Source organism: Elephantulus edwardii, unplaced genomic scaffold, assembly GCF_000299155.1.
Source record: "Elephantulus edwardii isolate Elephantulus edwardi_28Jun2011 unplaced genomic scaffold, EleEdw1.0 scaffold00086, whole genome shotgun sequence".
NCBI lineage: Eukaryota > Metazoa > Chordata > Mammalia > Macroscelidea > Macroscelididae > Elephantulus > Elephantulus edwardii.
The window spans coordinates 11,226,870-11,247,834 of record NW_006399836.1 but is presented as its reverse complement, the minus strand read 5'-3'; the positions used below and the strand labels follow the sequence as shown (position 1 = coordinate 11,247,834).

Here is a 20,965-nt window from a genome sequence, read left to right as displayed (position 1 = left end):
CGGAGGGCACCTCACGGAGGGCACCTCACGGAGGGCACCTCACGGAGGGCCCTGCAGAAGGCCCCACGCACCCTCTTGGTCTGCTCCAGCTGCTCGGCCAGTTCCTCCACCGCCTGGGAGTGCTTCTGCCGCATCTCCTGGATCTGGGCCTCGTGGGTCTTGGCCTCCTCCTCAAGGGTCTTCTTCAGGATGTTCACTTCCTGCTCACGTTTGGACCTGGACAAAGAAGTGTCCTCAGAGTGGAGCCCAAAACAGCTTTTCTTGACTGTCCATCAGACAGCTCATACTAGGAGACAAAGTCTAAAGACAATTCTCTACTTTTTTTCCCTAGCTTTAAATCTCACTCCTGATGCACCTCACACTGTGAAGTGCATTTCTAACCCACTCTTCTACTGAGTACAGAGACATGACAGGAACCATCATGCTTCAACATTCATTATACATGATGCAAATCTTACTGTGTGGTCAAGACCAAGACCACACCCTCCACAATGATTTAGTCAATCTAGCCCACTGCACACCTGAGCTCCTGCTGGGCAGCTGTAGAATCCAGGGTGTCCTCCAACTCTGTTTTCAGAGCTTCCAATTCTTCCCCAAGGTCCCGCTTCTGCTTCTCAGCTTTGTTCCTAAAAGCACGCTCAGACTCCAGATCTTCCTGTAGTTCAGAAATCTGAGATTCCAGCTCTCTAATCTTCTTAAGGGCCATGTTCTTCTGGGAAGCTTCTTCTTCCACTCTGTCAAAAAGATCAACAACATCAGTAGAAGGCCATTTTACCTTCAAGACCAGTATTTGCAGAAAAAAAATGTCAGGAAGGTGAAGTCAAAGCTGTTCTAACTAGGCATAATCATTGCATTTAGGTGGTTTTCCTCAGTTAAACAATTATCTTCAGGGCAATATCACTTTGAGAATTAGGAAAGTTCATAAAGGGATTGATCACTTCACCAAAGTAAGAGTCAGGGATTTAAACATAAAAATTAACTGACATATGAAGGGGGTGAAAGTGAGGAAAAAGAAAAAACAGCAACCTAATCTAAAATATGACAAGAAACTAAAATAGCTGAAAAAGAATTCTTCTTCCGGGGGCGGGGGAGGGGGAACACACAGAAGACTAATACAGTGGTTGGATGATACAATCTCAAGAGATGTATTTTATTAAAATTATTAAGAATGCGTTGACATAAGGTGGGCGTGGTGGCCCACACCCATAGTCCTAGCTACATGGGAGACTGAGGCTGGAGGGTCACTGGAGTCAGGAGTTCTGGGCTACAATGTGCGATGCTGGCTGGATGTCTGCCCTAAGTTCAGCATCAGTATGATAACCTCCCAGGAGCAGGGGACTACCAAGTTGTCTAAGGAGGGGTGCACTGGCCCCGGTTGGAAATATACAAAGATAAAAGGGCCCTAGAATGTATTTTTAGTGGCTAAGAAATGCTTTCCTATGAACCTGATGTCAAAGAAGCAACAACAGAGACCATGCTTGTGGTTTCCTGACACACCAAGATCCACCCACACCTGGAATCACACATGGGGGAAAGCGCTCCTACTGGCCACTACCCCGACAGCTGGTGGTCAGGCCCTCACCTGGCCAGGGCAGCCTGCAGCTCCTCCTCTTTCTTGGCCAGCTGCATCTTGAGCTCGGCAATCTGGGCCTGGAGCTCAGCAATCTGGTCATTGAGATCCGTGGAGTCTCCCTCCAGCTTCCGGCGGGTCTTCTCCAGCTCCTGCCGCTGCTTCTCCTCTCTCCTCAGGCGTTCTAAGAGAGAAGGAAGGGGAGAAGACAGGCGGGTCTTGAGTGCCCAAACACTCTTCTGCTTTGGCTCCTAATTGTTTTACCCAAAATAGTGAATATGCGATTCATAATAAAACACAGCAGGTGCAGAGAATCCCACTTAGATTGCGGTAAAGAACATCACCAGTAGATTCCAAGCTCTGTATCTCCCTCCAACTCCATTCCCTGGCCTTGTCTGTGTCCCAGAAGGTTCATTTTTACCTTCCAAGTCGGTAATCATGGCCTCGTGTTTGTTCTTGAGCTTGGCAAGGCTCTTTGATTTTTCCTCTTCTTCTGTAAGGTTGGTGGTGAACTCGGCTATTCTGTCTTCCAGTAACTTCTTCTCCTGATGTGTCGGAAGAAGTAAAAGGTCAGCATTAGTTGAGGACAGAACACAGTAACTCTCCTCGAAACATGGCATGCCCCAGAAACTTAGAGCAGAATTGAGAGGCGGTTCTTGGACACTGATCAAGTTCATTAGGATTTCCTGGACCACTTGAGAGGGCATTCTTGTTGTTAGATCCCATCAAGTCAGCCCTTAACTCATAAGGACCCTGTGCACAGCAGAACAAAATGCTGGCAGGTCCTGTACCAAACCTATGATTGGTTATGGATTAGATTGTTATGACCCGTTGGATTCTCAAGAACTGATTTTTGGAAAGAGATTGCCAGGCCTTTCTTCCTGGTCTACCTTAGACTGGAAGTTCCACTGTAACTTGTTCAGTGTCTTAGCAATATACAAGTGTCCACTGAGAATGTGAACTGCACAGGAGGTGCCGTGGCTGGGAATCGAACCCAGGTCCCATGCATGGAAGGTGAGAATTCTACCTCAATAAACACTGCTCCCTGAAAAGATGGCTGGTTCTCCTGAAAAAACCTGGTAAGTTTCTTAGGATCAAAATATGTGTCCCTAAATAGCTAAATGTGGGTAAAGCTGACTTCTCTGTAACAAATCCTTCCTGGATTTGTGTTCCTCCTACAGGAAGAAAGGTATGAGAATGACAACTAGCATTGTCTGGGAAGATCAACTCACTAGCCCCGCACCTCACCCCCTTTACCTCACACCCTGCACCTCACCCCCTTCCACCTTGTTGGCCGTGACTCCTCCCCACTCTTCATATGGCCAACTTTCCCCCCACAAGGAGTCCCCTGGGCTGTACTCCTCATTCTCTCCATTGGTGGTCTCCACTGGAGTCCTGGCTTGGTAGGGTCCTCCCCTGACCATTACCTCACTGCTGGACCATACCTTCTGCCCCCCCGAGGTCAAGGACATTTCCACCCCTCTAACATGACTCCCAGCTTTTATCTGCTCCCTGGCCAGAAGCCAAAAGGCCAGAACTCAGCTACCAAAGAAACTTCCAATCAGTCCACCACCTCAGGGGAAAGTGCTAGGTGCCCAGCACAGAGCGATCAATGCACCTCTATGCTGGTGAGGCGTGCATTCAGAAAGCTTGTGGAAGACCTCACTACAGACAGAGGCCGCACCTAGCCCCTGGACCTCATGCACGTATGAGAAATCAGAATCACCAAGCTCGCTGCAATCAGGCTGATTCCCACTCATGGTAACCACACGTGTTTCAGGAGAGAACTGTGCTCCCCGAGGTGTCAACAGCTGCGACCATCTGGAAGCTGGCCAGGCTTTCTCCTCAGGCAACCCTGGGTGGATTTGAACCGCCAACTTTCCAAGTAGCAGCCAAGCATTAAACCACGGAGCTATCGTAGGCCTCCATGATACAAAAACACTTCAAAAAGGACCCCGGCACCCAGAAGCAATGGGTTCCTCAGGAAGCAGTGCCTGCTACAGACAGTGACTCAGTGGCAATGAATGGGAAGCATCCAGAAAATCCAGCATGAACGTAAGTCCCACTCACTGGCACCCACCAGCCTCAGGACACCCGAGTCCCACCCTGTCCTTCCCACTGGCTGCCTGCTCTGCGGCCCACCTTGGCCAGTTTGCAGTTCTGGTCTTCCATGATGATCTGCTCTTCCTCCAGCTTCTTCAGCTTGGCCTCGGTGGTCACCTTCTCCAGCTGCAGCTTCTGCCGGGCACTCTCTTCCTCCTCCAGCTGCTCCTCCAGCTCCTGTCCCCATGCAAAGACACTATGAGCGCGGCAGGCTTCCAACCCAAGCAGGGACTGAACAGAGGCCAGCTGGTTCCAGAACTGCCTATTCTAAGTGAGGGTCTGATGGGCCAAGACCCCAGGTCTGCCTCTCAGTCTCTTGTCCTGAGAGACTTCCTTATGAGTGTCCATCAATAAGACGGGGAGGAAGCAGCACTGAGTCCCCCACTGACCACCCTCCACTGTCCAGGGCAGTCAGAGACTGACAGGAGGGAGATTAAATCAGATGTGACATTTCAAAGAACAGAGCTCACAGAGATGGGAGATATGTATGTATATAAAAAATAAATATAAATAAAGAATAGCCTTAAACTCATTGCCATCAAGGAAAAACTGACTCATTGCTGACCCTCCGAGCAGATTTTCAGAGATTATAAATTACACAGGAGGAAATTGACCTTCTTTCTCCCACGTAACAGCTGGTGGATTTGAACCATCTGCCTCTGAGTTAGCAGCACAACTCCTTATCCACTAGGCCACAAAAGAGCCTCACCAGTTTACAGAAGGGTGAGGCGTTGCCTCACAGGACAGCCCCATCTTGGGTTCTCACGGGGCTCCTCCGAGGCTGTCTGCCCTCTTAGCTGCGCCTTGCCCTGTGCTGGCCCCGGGAGGAAGAGGTGGGTCACCTGGATGTTCTGCTGCATCTTCTTCTTCTCCATCTGCAGGTGCTGGCAGCGCTCCTCCTCCTCCTCCACTCTGGCCTCCAGGTCGTGGCAAATCTCCTCGAGCTCCTGCTTCTTGGCGGTCAGGCGGGCCCGGAGCTCCTCGGCCTCGGCACACAGCTCTGTCTCTGCCTGCAGCTGCTCCTGAAGCTGCATCTTCTCGGCCATGAGCTGCAAGAGCAGGGGGAAATGGCAGCTTCCCGCGGTCCCCGGTCCCTCACTGAGGGCCCAAGCTCCTGGGCACCTTCTGAACACGGGGGTCCTTTACCCATCACTGCTGTTGTTAGGTGCCGTCGAGTCAAGCACGACTCACAGCGACCCTAAGAACAACAGATGGGAACCCTGTCCTCTCCTGTGCCAGCCTCATCATCTCAGACACGCCTGAGCCCGTTGCTGCAGGTCACTGTGAATCCAGCTCCTCGAGGGTCTTCCTCTCACTGACCCTCCTCCTTTCCAAGAGCATGATGGCTCTTTCCAAAGAAAAGCGTCTCCTGGCAACATGCCCAACGTAAGTGAAAGGAAATTTCACCATTATTGTCTTTAAGGAGGATTCTGATTGCACTTTTCGGCCCCATGGAGACGGGCTCAGAGAGGTCAAGCAGTGGAGCTGGGGTTCTCTGGGGAGAAATCCCAGTTCCACCTCCCTACATCAGACAACCCCCAGTAGGGCCTGTAGAATCAGTGCCTAGTTTCCTAGAATAGCTGAAATGTTTCAACTCCTAAGGTGCCCAGCAGGTGGCAGTACGAGGGGCAGCAGCAGAGAAACCCACCTGGGACTGGAGCGTCTCCATCTCTGTGAGCCTGTTCTCTGCAGCCAGCTGCTTCTCTCGGACCTTCACCAGCTCCTCCTCCTTGGCCATCATCTCCTCCTCCTGCCGGCTCACCTGCAGCAGCGGCTTGACCTAGGAGAGAGGACGGAGGCAGGGACGTGCTCAGCTCCTGCTCCAGGATCATGAGAGGGAGGGGGCGATGACACCCACTGAGGACAGGAGATGCAGACTGGTACAAGCTCCCTGAAATGACTCTGGCGCTGGTGCCACAGGCCTCTGACCTGCTAATTACACTTCAGGCAAACCCACTGCCATGACGGGGATGCCACAGAGGCGCTGTTTATGGTAGCAAAACCCAGGAACAGCTTAAAGATCCGTCAGTGGAAAAGTAGCCCCGTAAATTATAAACTTCTAGGGAAGGGCACACTGTGACTCTTAAGACACACGGTGAGTGAAGAGATTTTAAATGGAAAATGGAAAACCCAACACTGTTTACACAAGTCACATCTCAGCTATGTGAGAATGTATACGATTTACAGAGCCAAGACTCACAGGCCAGTGGGGAAAGCGATGGGAGTAAACACTGGACCATCTGCTATTTGCTTGGAGTGAAGGGGAGCATGGGTGTGCTGACTTTCTGCTTTATGCTTTTACTAGCATAAAGTTTTATGCATTAGTTTTTGGTAGTTTGTTGTTTTTTTGTTTTTTTTTAATGACTCCAAAAGCAATCTGGACCTTAGTAAGAGGTTTGTGAAGAATTGGGGGGCCCTTTCAGTTGCCTGTAGGTTTTGAACCGGTGTCTGTAGTGCTCTGGAAACTCAAGGCCCTGCACCTTATGGGCTAAGGCACCCCCCCCCCACCTCCGTCCAGCCCGCAAACACGCAGGGCCCAGTCACATGAGCGGCCCTGACTGTGAGGGGGAAGAGAGTGAAAAGGCAAAGCGCCCATGTCCAGGGCAGTGGGCCCTCACACTGAGGTGGGCATGAGGCGTGTGGAGAGCCTGCAGAGGCCCTGGCGGGGAGGGTGAGGGTGAGGGTGAGGGCAGCCCGGCAGGACCCACCTTGGTGAAGAGGCGCCACCACTGCCAGTTCCGCAGCTTGAGGTAGGCGGCACAGTTCCGCTGCAGGACCTTCATGGCCGTCAGCTGCTGCTGGCGCTTGGCAAAGGCCCTGGGGAGTGTGGGGGGGGGAACGACACAGACTCAGTACCTGGAGCGGGGGCTTTCAAACTGACTGATCTGAGCCCCTCGGAGGACCTCCTCTTCAGGACAAGTAGGGTCAGGACACAGCATTAGGGTCAAGTATCACTCTTTCCCCTCATCAACTGTGGGTCCTCGAACAAGGTGCTGACCCCCCAGAGCGGTCAGGCCCAGGGCTCCTACACCACTGGGCTCCACCAGGGGCCAGTGAGGCCCCTCCCTGTGAGAGGCCTTCATGAGAGGGAGGCCTCCCGTGAGAGGGATCGTGAGCCAGGCGTCAGGCTGGTCTGAGCGCAGGGACTTCTGACTTCAGCATCCCAGCTCCCACGCCATCCACTCTCTGGACTTTTGTTTGATAGGAAAAAGCGAGCAGCACATGCTCTGCAATGGTGCGTATTATGAATTTGTAAGAAATAGACTCTAGACTGGTCCAACTTCAGAGAAGGGAGAACAAAAAGCTGGGGTAATGAGTCACAAGCTGACCCAGATGAAATAAATCAACTGATACGATAAACTACAGAGACTCTGGGATGTTAAGTTAAAGGGGTACGGGATGGACAGACCACTGTAAAAAAATAAAAGGAGCAAAGGAAGGGAGGAATGAGGGGTTTATAGCCTGTATACCCAGAGGACTCAAAGAGAAACGAGAAGGGATTTGTGGGCCAGGATAAAAACTCTTTTCTGACCATGGAAAGAACACCAGCCTGCTTCTCTGTCAGGACCTGAGCACCAGAGTTTGCAAAATCACCTAAGAAAGCCTCACCCTCACTTAACTGAGTCTTGGATTGGATTTCCCTAATGGTGGTCAGGTCAATACTCTGGGTAACTTACTGGCAAACTCGTAAGGGCTAAGGTGGCCAGAAGGCACCATCCCCAACTCAGAGGAGTGGCCCTGGTTAAGGGATCATACTGACCCTCCAGTTTCCAAGAGGAGTGGAAACAGTATCCTGGGTACTGTTTTTCACAGACCGCACTGTGTGACCCCCAAAATACACTGCAAATCCTCACCCCTTATGCCCGTGGGTGTCTCCCCATTTGGGGCCGGTTTCTTTATGCTAATGAGGCCACATCATCTTACAGATGCTACGTGGGTGTTCCAAGAAACCAAGAGAAGGTGGCCAATGGTGATGAATGCCGAGCCCCCAGTGTGGACAGAGAAAATGTCCCTCCCCTAGAGCAGGCACCCAAAGACTTCAAGCCTCTTAAACTAGGAGAAATTGAACATTTGGTTCTTTAAGAGCATCTGCTGTGGTATTTGTTAAAGCAGCACTTGGAGACGAAGACAGTGGCACTAAAGGGTCAAGAAGAGGGATCTGGATACATGTGGTTCCATCTACCCAATGCAGCAAACACATGCATTGTCTTCTGGGTCTCAGAGAATGTGCTGGAACACACCTTCCCCAGCACAGGCCGGGGTCTCGGGGGGGCTCCATCAGGGGATTCTGATTCCTAGGGGTGTTGGAGACCTAAGGACAGCCTGCTGCCCTGGGAAGAAGCTCACAGAGAAGCTGGCCAGGCTCAGTGCTGTCCCCTCGCGAGGAACGCCAAGTTTTGGGAGGTTTCAGGGAGGCAAATCCACACGGAGCATGGTTAACTCAGCCTCCAAGCATCACTTTTAACCCCTAGCAGCCTTGTTAGTGTGGACCATCACGTCAGAACCAACCCAACACTCCAGTGGTAAAGAACCGTACTGCCAATGCAAAGATTCGTGGTTCAAATACACCAGCTGCTCCAAGGGAGAAAGTTGGATAATTTCCTGTGGGCCTTTGAAAACTCACCAGAGGGTCAGCACTGAGATTGACAATACACAACAATTCTTCAGAGGTACAAACATGGCAACAGAGGGGACAGGAAAGGACACAGAGCCTTGCTCGGACACTGTGACAGACTCCTTGAGTTTCCTTGAGTGCAGCCTCCTAGCTGCTCTCCAACCAGGCGGACCCAGGAGGGCAGGAGCCCCAGAACTCACTTTCTGGCCAGGTAGCCCCGGCAGTAGGCCTGGAAGCTGATGATGATGTCAGTGATCTTCAGGTCCCGCTCCTCCTCCAGGTGGGCCAGCACGCCGGCCCGGAAGAACACTTTGCTCTGCCCAATGCGGTACAGGTTACTGTCCAGCTCCAGGGCCTTGATCTAGGGGCAGAGAGAGCAGGCTGTTGGCCATGAACCACTTCATGGGGACCTTGTGGGGACATGTCTGAGAACCAGCCTCCATCCAGCGAAAGGGATTTCACCCCAGTATGGCCTCAATCATTCTCTGAGAATTCACAGCCTGCCATGCACACAGTAGGACCAAGAGGAGGGAAGAGACAGACACCATCACATAGACTTCAGGGCCACTGGGCCCACTGTCATGTCCGGGCCTGCCTCCTGCGCTGCTCAGGCCAGTGTGTGGAGCACAGGGATATAGGTAAGAAAGCACCAAGGGGCTTCATACCTCATGTCAGAGCCTGGTCACAAGGTCCTGGGCTCACAGGCCATGCGTGACACTTGAGGACTGAAAGGGCAGCCCCCTGGGCACCATGAGAGCCAGAACGGAGCACCAGGAGAGATCACAAAGTGCCGGTGGTCAGTAAGCCAAAGGGCACCATCTAACTAAGCAGACCAGAGCCAGCCAGAGGCCGAGACAGCCCTCCGCCCCTTACCATGAGTACACACGCCTGCTTCCCGTCCATGAAGCCCTTCGGGATGGAATTTGGCGTCAGGATCTCATATCTAAGAGAAGAGAGAGTGGTTTAATCATTTCACCCTGGCTAATCGTGTTTGAGGGGGCTCTGGGGGCCTGTTATTGTCGTTACGTGCTCTCAAGTCACCTACCACTCATAGCAACTTTATGTACAGCAGCTCTGAAGCCTGCCCTGTCCTGAGCCAGTCTCACTGACTCCAACACACCTAGCCTTACTGCCCCAGTTACTGTGTCAATCCACCTCATCCGGGGTCTTCCTCTCCGGTGGCCTACTGGTAAGGAATTGCACTGTCAATTCAAAGCTACATAGTTCGAATCCACCAGCTGCTCCACAGGAGAAAGATGAGCAATCTCCTCCGCGTGATTTACTGCCTCTGGGCACCCGCTGGAGAGTCAGCTGTAGGCCAGTTCTCACCCACTGGTACCATAACCACCACCACAACAACCCTGGGTGGCGGAAATCCCCCGGAGCCCAGGGTTTGTGTGAGTTTAGGACCCACACACAGTCTCCTGAGGAAAGTCTCCAGCAGCAGATTCCACCCTGCTCGTTCCTCAACTACACAGCACAAGGCAGGCTCAACAGCTTCCGACTGAAGAGAAGCCCACAGAGGATACTGAAAGCACTCAAGGGGGAGCCCGAGGTTGGGCTCAGAAATAAGCAAGCCAGGCTCACTGATTCCGACTCCAGCAGCCCCTGACTGTCGGGGTAGACTGTGCTCCACGGGGTCCCACAGCTGATTGTTCTGGCCTTCAACCTTCAACCTTTCGGTTACCAGTGGAGTGTATTAACCCTCAGCACTAACCCGAGACCAACTGCCCAGAGCCCCCTCTTCACCATGGACGGCCTTGTATCCTCTCTGGGACTCAGGAAGTGGGGACAGCTACTGACTCAAGGTCACCTTGAGAAAGCAAACACCGCACACACATACAGGCACCCGGGACGCTGTCCCTGCTGTCACCGCACACGAGGCAGGGACCGCGGTGTTTAGTGACCGCCGTCCCCATCAAGTCCCTGTAGTGTGTCAGAGACAGGCTACAGCTTTTTAATCTCTCTGAAGCAAATGCCCCAGACCTTCACCAACACCAGGCGTGAAAGTCAACTAGAACCACCTTTGCTGAGATGAGGAAAACAGGGAAACTCTTGCCAAGGAGAAGGTGGAACAGAGAAGGACACGAACAGGGGCACGTGTCGTCGGGGGCGACAGGCACCTCCGAGGGTCACTGCGGGCATCGGCGGCCACTGCTTACCTCTGCCGGAACTCCTGGAAGACCACCCTGTTGGGGAAGCCCTGACGGCAGATACGGATGCCCTCCAGGACTCCATTACAGCGCAGCTGGTCCAGCACGAGGTGAGGGTCCAGCTTGCCCGCCTGAAGGAGAGAGGGCATGCTTTGGGCTGTGCCCAGTGTCCACGAGACTCGGGGGGTGGGGAGGCTGTCCTATAACTTCAACGGACAAAGGTCAAAGAGGGACCCTACAGACCCCAGAAGGAAACAGCTGAGCCAAGTGATCCGGGAGCGGGCAGGCTGCGAACGAGGCATTGTAACCACTTAACACCTCACTACCCGTCTGCTGTGAGCCAGGCTTAACGCAGAGAACGGGAGGGAGCTCTGGTGGTGTAGCAGTTATATCCTGCACTGTTAACCAGCAGGTCAGCAGTTCAAATCCACCAGCAGCTCCGTGGGGGAAAGATGGGCAGTCTCCACTCTAAAAGCTTACAGCTTCAAGGGAGGCTCCTATGGGGCGGGACCACGTCACCTGCAGTGGGGGGGGGGTGGACTACGGGGCGGGTGGGTGGACTACGGGGCGGGTGGGTGGACTACGGGGCGGGCGGGGGACCAGCTCTATTCACACACCGCCATGAAGCTCCTACCTTCTTCTCGTGGTTAGGGATGATGCAACGGACGAAGTTGGGGTTGGTGTTCCTCAGCGTGGCCATGAGCTTGGCCAGCTGTTCCTTGTAGAGCTGACCCACGGTGCGGAACATGCCCTTCCGCGTCTTGAAGGCCCCGGGCAGCGCCGTCTCCGACATGCCGGCCACCTGGTCCAGGCCGATGATGCGATCGACTGTGGGAACCACACAGGGCAGGTGAGTGCCAGCTCCCCCGGAGGAGGTCGGCGGGCAGGGGGACAGATGGATACGGGGACAGGGGAAGAGGAGACACAGTCTGGAATAGCAAGACTCATTTTGGTTGAACTCTACTTGTGTCAAGATCACCCCAAAACACAGAGCAGGACACAAGAAAGGCAGAACACGGCAAAGTCCAGAAGTTAGGAGACAGAACTCCTCCCAAGCAGAAAGCACAGGAGGTCACGACCCAGGGGCCTGCTTCTTCAGGGCCATTAGCTGAGAAGGCTCACTTCCTGGCCTGTCACCCACCTGCGCCTACGTGGGAAGCTCTATTTCCTACATGAGAAAGCCAATGGCAGCTTCTGGAACACTGAGCCCACTAGCTTGGCTTCAACAGAGTGAGGCGGGTGAATCCTCACCCACTGCTCTCAAGGCAATGACAACTCACGTCAACACCACGAGAGACGTGGAGGACTGGGCTCTGAGCCGCTCTAAGATTGCCAGGCCTTTCTTCCACAGCACTTCTGAGTGCATTTATACCAACCAAGGTTGAGGTCAGCACAGGAGTGCAAACCACTGCCATCAGCAGCGTTCTCAAGCCCTGACTTGGAGGAGGTGTGGAAATGTGGGTTATCTTCTTACCCTAAATGGTCCTAAGCGGAAAATAAATCCGTGCCCTGAATTCACAGTGACTTTTACATAAAAAGGAGCTCTGGCAGTTTGGTCTGAACGGAGCCGTGCTGCTGACCCACCGGCCATGCTTCTCTTGGGGTTTCAATTCACCAGCAGTTAGTTCCCAGGGAGAGAGATGGGCCACCTCCTCTGTGCAGCTTACAGCCTCGGAAATCCAAGGAGGGTCAGCAATGAAGTTAAGCCCTGAAGGCGATGAGTTTAAGTGGTTTTTCTGAGAGCACAGGCTAGGAGTTGGGAGGCAGATGAGCTAAAGCTGCCCCACGACTGTCTATAGGAATCTGGGTGCCTCTGGAACCCCTCCAAGGGGCAGAGATCTCTGAACCGGGGAACTAGAGGGGCACTCGGTGTCAGAAAATGCAGTGCCCGCGAATGCTCGACAACCAGCACTGCAGCGCTGAGGGTCTGGCCACGCTCCTAACTCTCCTGAGCCGCAGGTGTGCAGCGTCTACACCTGCCTGCAAAGGGAGCCATCACTGTGGCCCGTGGCCAGGGACAAGGGACGGAATGGCTTCGTCGGAGACAAAATTGAGCAAGCAAGGCCACGGAATCAAAGTGGGCAGTGACCTGGCATCAGCATGAGGCCAGAACGAACATAATTAGTCAGCAGCCCTCTGGGGCTGGTGGGATAAATCTGGTGTCATAGAATTCTTGGGACAAAGCCCAATTTCATTCTTGTGACCCTGGTGCATTGATCTCAAAATGGGCAGAAGCTAAGCGTGGGGACAGGTACTTGAAGAAGGGGCGTCCTGGGCCTCACACATGCACCCACTGGTGCCCAAAGGCATCTTTGGGGGCTCTGAGAGCCACCTAGGCAGGTGAGCTGAAGGTGGCCTCGTGAGGACCAGTCATTTCGGGGGTGGCCTGCACTGTAGTTCGCTGAACAAACACACAAACATGGGTTTCGCCTTTAGATGCATGCATGCCAACGGCAGGCACAGCACCCAAACCCCATGCGGAGACACCGGGCCGTTCAAGCTGCGAGACTCCACCTTCAGAAGATGGAGCTCTGAGGGTGGAGATGCGTTTTCAAACAACTTCATTCAAGAAACAACACGAAGCCTCCAAATATCCAAGCACAGCATACTTTGCTGCCTTTCTGCAGACCTGCTGTGGGTACAGGCAGGAAGGGTCCGCTCCTAGCCCGAGCAGGGGTGCAGGGCAGGCAAGGGGGACCACAGGGATCAGGGAGACTCAGCAGCGGCGTGCACAGCTCGGGACGTACCGCACACACAGACACACACACACACACACGCCCTCTCGGGGCCCTGGTCACCTGATTCTAGGTGGAGAATAGGAAAGCGCTGATAGAAATAGGCTCTCTGAGTGTTCTGCATCTCTGCAACAGAGAGGTTAGAGCAAAACCAGGCAAAGGAAGAGGAGAAACCGTGAAAAAGAAAAACTCGAAAGCAAAACAGCTTGCCAAAGGGTAGAGGGTGGAAATGCAAGAAAGCCCAAGAATGGGAGACATGGATGGGAAACCAGGGATGGAGGCAGCCCGTCACTGCCCACATCGGGGAAGCCCTTCTGCAGCTGGGCAAGTGGAAATGGCTACTGTGCACCCCGCAGGGTGTCCTGCCCCTCGGTTCAAGCAGCCCTCTCTCTCCTGAGAGCAACCAAGGACACAGGCAGGACCTGGTTTGTTCCAACTGAGAAGCAGGGAAGACCCCACTTCTGCAGGTAGGCCCCCCCAGCAAAGGTGGAAAGCTAATCGGTCCAGGTCTCAGGAAGCAGAAGGCAGGGCCCAGCGCCCAGAACCCAGGGCGTACCATCCTTCCATAGCTCCGAGACGAACTTGTCAGAGGACTGGTGCAGCAGCGTGGCGATGTTGTCGTTCAGGGGGTCCATGTTCTTCATGAGCCACTCGTCCGCCTTGTAATCCACCTGGAAGAGCCACAGAGGTGAGGCAGGCCTGCTCCAGGGACGGGGAACCCTCATGGGCCAAAGCCACGAGCAGGAACGGGAACGTAAACCACCGTGTCGATCAATGAGGGACTGTGGCCCTGGGTATCTGCACACGCACTCTGACGCGTCACAAGCCAAAGCAGAGAATTAAAAATCGAGCAGGAGTTGCACTGCCAACAAACACTAAAGTACATGGTACGAATCCACCAGCTGCTCTAAGGAAAAAAGATGGGTAATCTCCTCCCGTGCCCGCCACTGCCTCTGAAAACCCGCTGCGGGGTCAGCTGTGGGTCGGTTCCAACTGGATGGTCCATGACAACAGTGCCCACAACAGCAGGAGGCCGGCTAGCTAAAGGAATCTGTGGCTGCACAAAAGAACTTCTATTTACTTGTCTGCTTGAAGCAACATGAACCTTCAGAGGGAGCGCAGTCCTGTCCACCTCCAGAGCTGAGGATAAACAGTTGAGTCACCTAGTTCTGCACTTGGTTACAGCGGCCCGAGACACTCACACGTGTGTTGTGTGTTGAGAGTTGCTGCAGCAGTCGTAGGAAGCAGAAGAGGTGGGGCAGTGTGAGGACAATAAGCGGGGGCAGTGGGCAGGGGCTGTAGGAGGGCCTGTGGCCGTCAGGGGCCCAGGAGACAGACCAGGGCCTGGCCCCTCAGCCTGGGCTGCAGGGAGTTGGGAAGGACCAGAAGCAAGCAAGGCACAGGGGGTGCAGCCTTCCATCAAGCGTGTGCCTCTCCACACTGGGGACGTCGTGTGGCGGGAAGCTCAGTGACACGCTCCACAGCGTCATTCCACGTGGAATGGTACATTCCACAGCGTGCTGTGCCGTGATCCAGAAAGCCACAGAGCCACGGAGGTTCAAATTCTCCAGAGCTTCCACAAGAAGAGAGGCAGTCTCTGGTACACATTCACAGTCTTGGAAACTAACGGAGGGGCGTTAGAAGTCACAGTCACCTCAACGGCAGTCAGTTTGAGTTTTAAGAAGCCAACAGAGACGATGGATACAAGGACACATGAGAGCAGTGCCAGTGCCACTGGCCATGTGACCACCTCAATCACAGCCACACTAGAGCGGTGGCTCCCGAGTGGAGCCGGATGGTCACTTCCCAGGGGCACCTGAGGGCATCTGAGTGTCAAGGCCAGGGACGTTGCTGAATGTCCTCCAGCACCCAGGACATCCACCCTGCCCGCGGCAGTCACCCGGCACGCGGCATTGACCCAGCCCAAGGCAGTCACCCAGCCCGCAGTGGTCACGCAGCCCACAGTAGTCACCCGGCCCGGCATCAGGGCTGAGAGGCTGAGCAGTCCCGGCCCACAGCATCCGCCCGTGCCAAGCCCTGGGCTCCACAAGCTCAGTTAGTACATGTGGCCCTTTGAGATGGGGACACAGTCCATTTTCCAGGTGAAGAAACCAAGCCTCAGCGAGGTTAAGTGACTGGTCCGAGGCCACACAGCTTACAAGTGGTAGACCTCGAATTCCAAGGCATGTGCCCTCGTACAGATCTCCTCACTTCCCCGTGTGACAAATAACACAGCTTCACAACAACCAACCTGACCTAGGTGAGGGTTGCTGCAGGCACCTAAAGATGCGTAACACATGAAGGAGCTTTGCGATGGGAGGGAGCAGGGTGTGTGCGCACCCCCTCAGGACGTGAATCGACCAGGGCAGCAAGCACGGAGCCTGCGCATGCCCTCCTCACCTTGCCTGCATAGTGCATGATGCAGAAGTCAGCTTTGTCCTTCAGCTGCTTGGGCTTCTGGAACTTGGGGTGCGTGCCCTGCTCCTGCACCACCTTCTCCACGAAGCTCTTGTCGGTGGCTTTGGGGAACCAACACTCCTCGTCCAGCAAGGCGAGGATACCCGGGGGGCCTGCCTGGAGGAAACACAGAATCACAGCAGGTGAGTGAGGGTCCCGGACGCACCACCCACCCACTCAAGAAGCGGAAACGGAATTAATTGGAAAACCAGAAGGTAAAAAAGAACATTCTGGAAAGTGTTCAGCACATTTGGCTTTAAAAAGAAGCCACGGGGGTCCCAACGTGGCTCACCTACACTTGACTCAATGGCCTGACATAGCAGGGTTCTCTATCAACAGCCAACACCCCAGCACTCTCCATCTTCCATGAACTAGAAATTACCCGGTGGGTCTGATACAAAGCACTCAAACAGGTGTGTCCAGGGGGCTGTCCAGGGAGCTGCCCCCGATTCCAGTGCCTCATTTATGATGACAGACCTGCCCCCTCCACCCTGAACCTGCACAGCTATGTGGGAAAGGAGATTTCAAATAAGTCCCCGGGGGAAAACAAAGGCCCAGAGAGACCTCCAGCATATATAACGTGGAAGACAAGAAAGTCAATTCAGATGCTGCAGACAGACTGGCAAGGCCTGAGGGCAGACGGGCTCCTGCTCATAGGAAAAGTCAACTGATTTTAAAAAAGAGAGTCCTACAAGCAGACGGGCAGACACTGGGTCTTTGGATCGCTTCCAACACCTTCTGATTAATTTACATTTTAATGTAGCTCTGGCGTGTAAATTCCTAAACCACTCCGGATCCTGGGAAGAACGTGAGTTTACAGCAATTAAATATAATCAAGAGGAAACAAACCAGAAACAGAAATGCTCGGGCTGCGTTAAAAAGCTCCCCTATACAGCACACACAGGTGACCCAAGGCCTCCTGGGAAGGGCTTTAAATATGAACTGATAGGCTGGGGTTTCTGGCTACAGCACTTTCCAACAGCTAGCACGGCGGGGACAGAGCTTCTGATGACACTCCTGTCCCGAGAGGGGTGAGGTATGCGAGGTCCGGAAGGCGCACCAGGAGAGGACATGGCACTAAGGCTGCAAAAAACAGCGCTCTGCCCGTGGGCACGCAGAGCAGGACCTCACACCTAACAGCAAGCCTGTTTCTCTAGGACAAACGAAGGCCTATGGGCTATGCTCAGGCCTCACCACAGCCCACCTGGTCAGCAGCTGGGCGAGGCCGGCCTGCAGCTGCGGCCCAGCGTGTCTCCTCTCCAGGGAGGGCCCAGACCTCCCAGGCACCGGACCTAAGCTCCAGAGCCACAATCCCTGCAGGTGGAGCTCAAAAGGAGCAGGAAGCAGAAAGCGCTGGAGCAGAGGGGAGAGAAGGGGCCAGGCTGGGCCGTGGGGGGGGGTGTGTGTGTCTCAGCTCTTACTGGTTTCTCAATGAGGTCGATGCAAGGCTGCAGGTCCAACCCAAAGTCGATGAAGTTCCACTCGATGCCCTCGCGCTGGTACTCCTCCTGCTCCAGGATGAACATGGTGTGGTTGAAGAGCTGCTGGAGCTTTTCGTTGGTGTAGTTGATACACAGCTGCTCGAAGGAGTTGAGCTGCAAGGAGAGGAGAGACTATGTCAGGCACGCTGCGTCTCCAGGAGCGTGTCCAGAGCCCAAAGGGAAGGGGAGTGGATAGGGGTCCATGAAGGGGCACTCTTGGGTGGAGAGGTGGCCTTCCCTGTGTGGTCCCAGAAGCAAGGGCCCTGCTCTCTTTAGAGCCATGGAGTAGGAAAGCCCTGAGAGCAAGCTTTTCAAATGCATAATGCACAGAGGAAAAACATAATGTAGACATAGAATGATCACATTATGACACAGCATTAGATCGTGCACTTTAGCTACAAGAACTAACAATGGATACTCTGACTTTCCGAGCAGAGACAAGGAAATGAAATCTGGTAAGACCTGTCAATGCCTGAGAGGTGACAGGAAAGAGCAGATTTCAGCTGGTGACAAATAAATGCAATTGCTGAAACTGTCCCTGGCTGCAGCCTGTTCCGTTAAGCAATTGAAAGAAACGCAAAGTTTCAGCAAGAGATTAGTAAAGGGGGCATAAAAGATGGAAATTGTCTTCCCCGCAAGCTCTGAAGGGTTCCTTCGAGACCTCCCCCAGGTGGGCCCCAGGTTAATGACCTCAGACCTACAGTAACGTCCAAGTGTCTCTATCAGATGACAATGCCCTTCCAGGCAGGACAGTGCCTTTCCAAGTGCTCAGTAAAACACGCTACAAGAAGCAGTACAGAAAGCACTGATGAAGTCGCTCCAAACATATGGCTTAAAACGCGCCCAATGGAGGTCTCCATCCTTGAAAAGAGATGATGGCCTCTGAGCAATGTGGACCAGGATGGGAGAGGAGCCCTGGCCCGGGGAGAAGGAAGCAAAAGTTCAACAGGGTGGCCAAGGCAGATCAAAGGGCGCTCTCTCTCTCTCTCTCTCTCCATCTATACACAGATGTCACTTTAAATGACTAAGACATGCCTGACCCAACTCACGGTATTATCAACTGCTTCACACACATGTGAAACCTGGATAATAAATGAACAGGGATGACTGAAGAACTGACGCCTTTGAAGCGCTGTGTTGGGGAAGGAAAGTGAAGACACTCTGGGCTTCCAAAAGAGCGAACACATCTGTGTCAGAGGAAGGGTGGGCACCCTGCACCAGAGACTCACGTCAAAGATCTCAAAGCCGGCGATGTCCAGGATCCCGATGAAGGAGGCGCCCTGCCGCTTGGTCTTGTCCAGAGCCTTGTTGATACGGAGCACCAGCCAGCGGAACATGCGTTCGTACGTGGCCTTGGCCAAGGCCTCGATGGCAAAGTCAGCCTGGGAGCAGGACACAGAGGGAGAGGCATTCAGACACAGAGAACCTTCCGACTCTCTCAGTTTCTACCCGGGCACTTCCCTTCGCAGACTCTACCCACAGAAGCATCCCCTAGTACCGAAGATAGCTTCACACAAATCGTGTTCATAGAAGATTATCTCGAGTGACGCCAAACAACTAAGGAAATACCCAACACGATGGACCTAACACTGATGCCTGGCTGGTAAAGCGAGTTCTAAGATAGGCTGCTCATCAGAACGTCAGTGGTCTGAATCCACAACTCCCTCAGTGGCTCCGTGGGAGGATGAGAGTCTCTTTCATTCAAAATGTGCAGACTTGGGAAGCCGACTGAAGGTCTTCCTGAATCAGAATCAAATCGACAGGAGTGGGTTTGGGTTTGGATTAAACAAAAAAGACCTTCTGGAAAAAAATAAAATGAGAACATACCGGAGTAGTCACCAGATGTCTGAGTTGTTTCAAAAAAATTAGTTACTTCTTTTTAAAAAAATAAAAATAATAAATAAGTTGCTTCCAACTCACAGCGACCCCATGTGTTTCAGGGCAGGCCTGCACTCCACTGGGGGTTTGAATGGCCAGCAGGCTGCCAGGTCTTTCTTCCTGGGTGCCTTTGGATGAACTTGGAACCAGGTCAACTTTCCCATGAGTAGCTCAATTATTTGTAGCACTCAGGACGAAAGGTGAACAAGGTGGGGCTATGAGCTAACAATTCTTAAAGATGTATGATGGGAACACAGGGGTTCATCACACTAGTTTCACTACCTTTGTTTATACATGTTTGAGAAGTTCCCGAACACAAAGGCAGGCTCACATATAAGTTATTTTTTTAAAAAAAGACAGCAAAAATACAAAAGGATTTGCAGGAATGCTCCAAATAGTCACTGCCAGGTAATATTTTCCTTCTAGGTTCTGTCTTCTCTTACGTACACATGTGGTCTTTTCATAACACCACCGTGAATGTTCTCTGATCATCAGGGAAGTGAACAGCCGTCAGCGAGCACGCCTGCTGTCCCCAAACAGAAGGCTGGGTTCCTGTCTGCCGTGGGGGACGGATGAGCACAGAGCTGTTCTCAGGCTTTCGGCCACCCAGGCGTACAGTGTATGCGTGTGGTTTGTTAGAAAAGTGTTAGGTTCAGAGACTCCTGTTACCAGTGTCAGGACAGATCCTGGAAACCCCCCGACAGAGGGAACGCGGGTCAGCCGGGGCAGGGCCTCAGCTGTGGGTCACACTCTGACACAACTGAAATAAACACTCCAGCTTGTCTCTCACCGCACACAGCAGGACAGCAGGTGGTGGGACAGCCGCTTGGCACGGGCTGGCGGAAGACGAAGGCCGGCACCCTGGTACCAGAACGAGCCAGGCTGTCCTAGGACGAGCATGCCCACTTCCTCCCAATCAGCCAGCGCAGCCTAAACAGACCCTTAACGCTCTGCTACGAGCAAAAACTGTGGCTGTCCTGCACGTGTGACCTGAGGGCCACTGCTTGACTTATAGGGGCTCGGCGTCCTCATTTTATCAATGGAGCTACCTGCCATCTGAAGCTCCCACATGGTGCAAACATGCTTGGCCGATAAATCAAAAAGGTCGAGGTACCTTGGAAGAAAGGCCTGGCAATCTTTTTTTTTTTTTTTTTAATGTACTCCACTACATATGGAACCCAGGGCGACTCTGACACACCCAGGGTCATGATGAGTTGAAAACGGGAACTGCTCCACCAACAGCTGTCTGGAAACAGGAGCCCTGATGGTACAATGGTTAAGCACTCTCTCGGCTACTAGTAAAAAGGCTGGCTGGTGGTGGGAACCCACCAACCGCACCGCACAAGATGTGGCAATTGGCTTCTGTAAGACTGTTCCTGTGTGCAGTCAAGTCGAAACCGACTCGGAGCTGACCCTTCAGCGGGCCCTCACAGGCAGTTAGTTAATCTCAGGGTAAGAGACAGACTATCCTCTTCCCACGGAGCAGATGGTGGATTTGAACAGCATGACTTTTGGGCTGCAGCACGCTTTGTTACCACTAGGCCATCAGAGGTCCCCTTCCATAAGACAGGAAACACTGTGGGGCACGTTCCACTCTGTCCTTGGCAAACAGCCTCAGTGGCAGTGGCTCTGTTTTTTGTCTCTTAGCTGGGGCTCTTGTGAAGGCACCCTAGTGGTGCAGTGGGTTAAGCAGTGGGCTGCTAACAGAGGTCAGCAGTTTGAATACAGGAGCCACGTGACAGGGACAAAGACGGGCAGCCTATTCCTACTATAAAACAGCCTCAGAAACCCAGTGGGCAGCTCTGTGTCCTGTCAGGTTGCCATGAATCAGGAGTGGAGTGAAGGCAGTGAGTTTCGCTTGGTTTGGGCTGCTATGAGGACTGAATGAGGAAACCCAGCTAAAGCCGGACACCCCGCCTCCAGCAGCCTCACCCCCCACTGCACCCCATGTTAGAGGCTGCCCTGCCCAGGCT

General features: G+C 53.4%; 1 protein-coding gene across 1 annotated transcript in view; it reads right to left on the bottom strand.

The window, feature by feature from the left end:
* MYH9 (myosin, heavy chain 9, non-muscle) overlaps positions 1-20,965 on the bottom strand; it is a 112,749-nt gene that overhangs the window by 12,935 nt on the left and 78,849 nt on the right. The window contains exons 12-27 of the mRNA XM_006890160.1: positions 18,344-18,496; positions 17,055-17,228; positions 15,577-15,750; positions 13,733-13,847; positions 11,076-11,269; positions 10,451-10,572; positions 9,162-9,231; positions 8,489-8,649; positions 6,382-6,490; positions 5,322-5,453; positions 4,516-4,722; positions 3,713-3,850; positions 1,992-2,115; positions 1,583-1,754; positions 522-734; positions 72-216 (exon numbers count right to left, since the gene is read on the bottom strand). Coding sequence (XP_006890222.1) covers positions 72-216; positions 522-734; positions 1,583-1,754; positions 1,992-2,115; positions 3,713-3,850; positions 4,516-4,722; positions 5,322-5,453; positions 6,382-6,490; positions 8,489-8,649; positions 9,162-9,231; positions 10,451-10,572; positions 11,076-11,269; positions 13,733-13,847; positions 15,577-15,750; positions 17,055-17,228; positions 18,344-18,496 — 2,403 coding nt within the window. The remainder of the gene's footprint in view (positions 1-71; positions 217-521; positions 735-1,582; positions 1,755-1,991; positions 2,116-3,712; positions 3,851-4,515; positions 4,723-5,321; positions 5,454-6,381; positions 6,491-8,488; positions 8,650-9,161; positions 9,232-10,450; positions 10,573-11,075; positions 11,270-13,732; positions 13,848-15,576; positions 15,751-17,054; positions 17,229-18,343; positions 18,497-20,965) is intronic.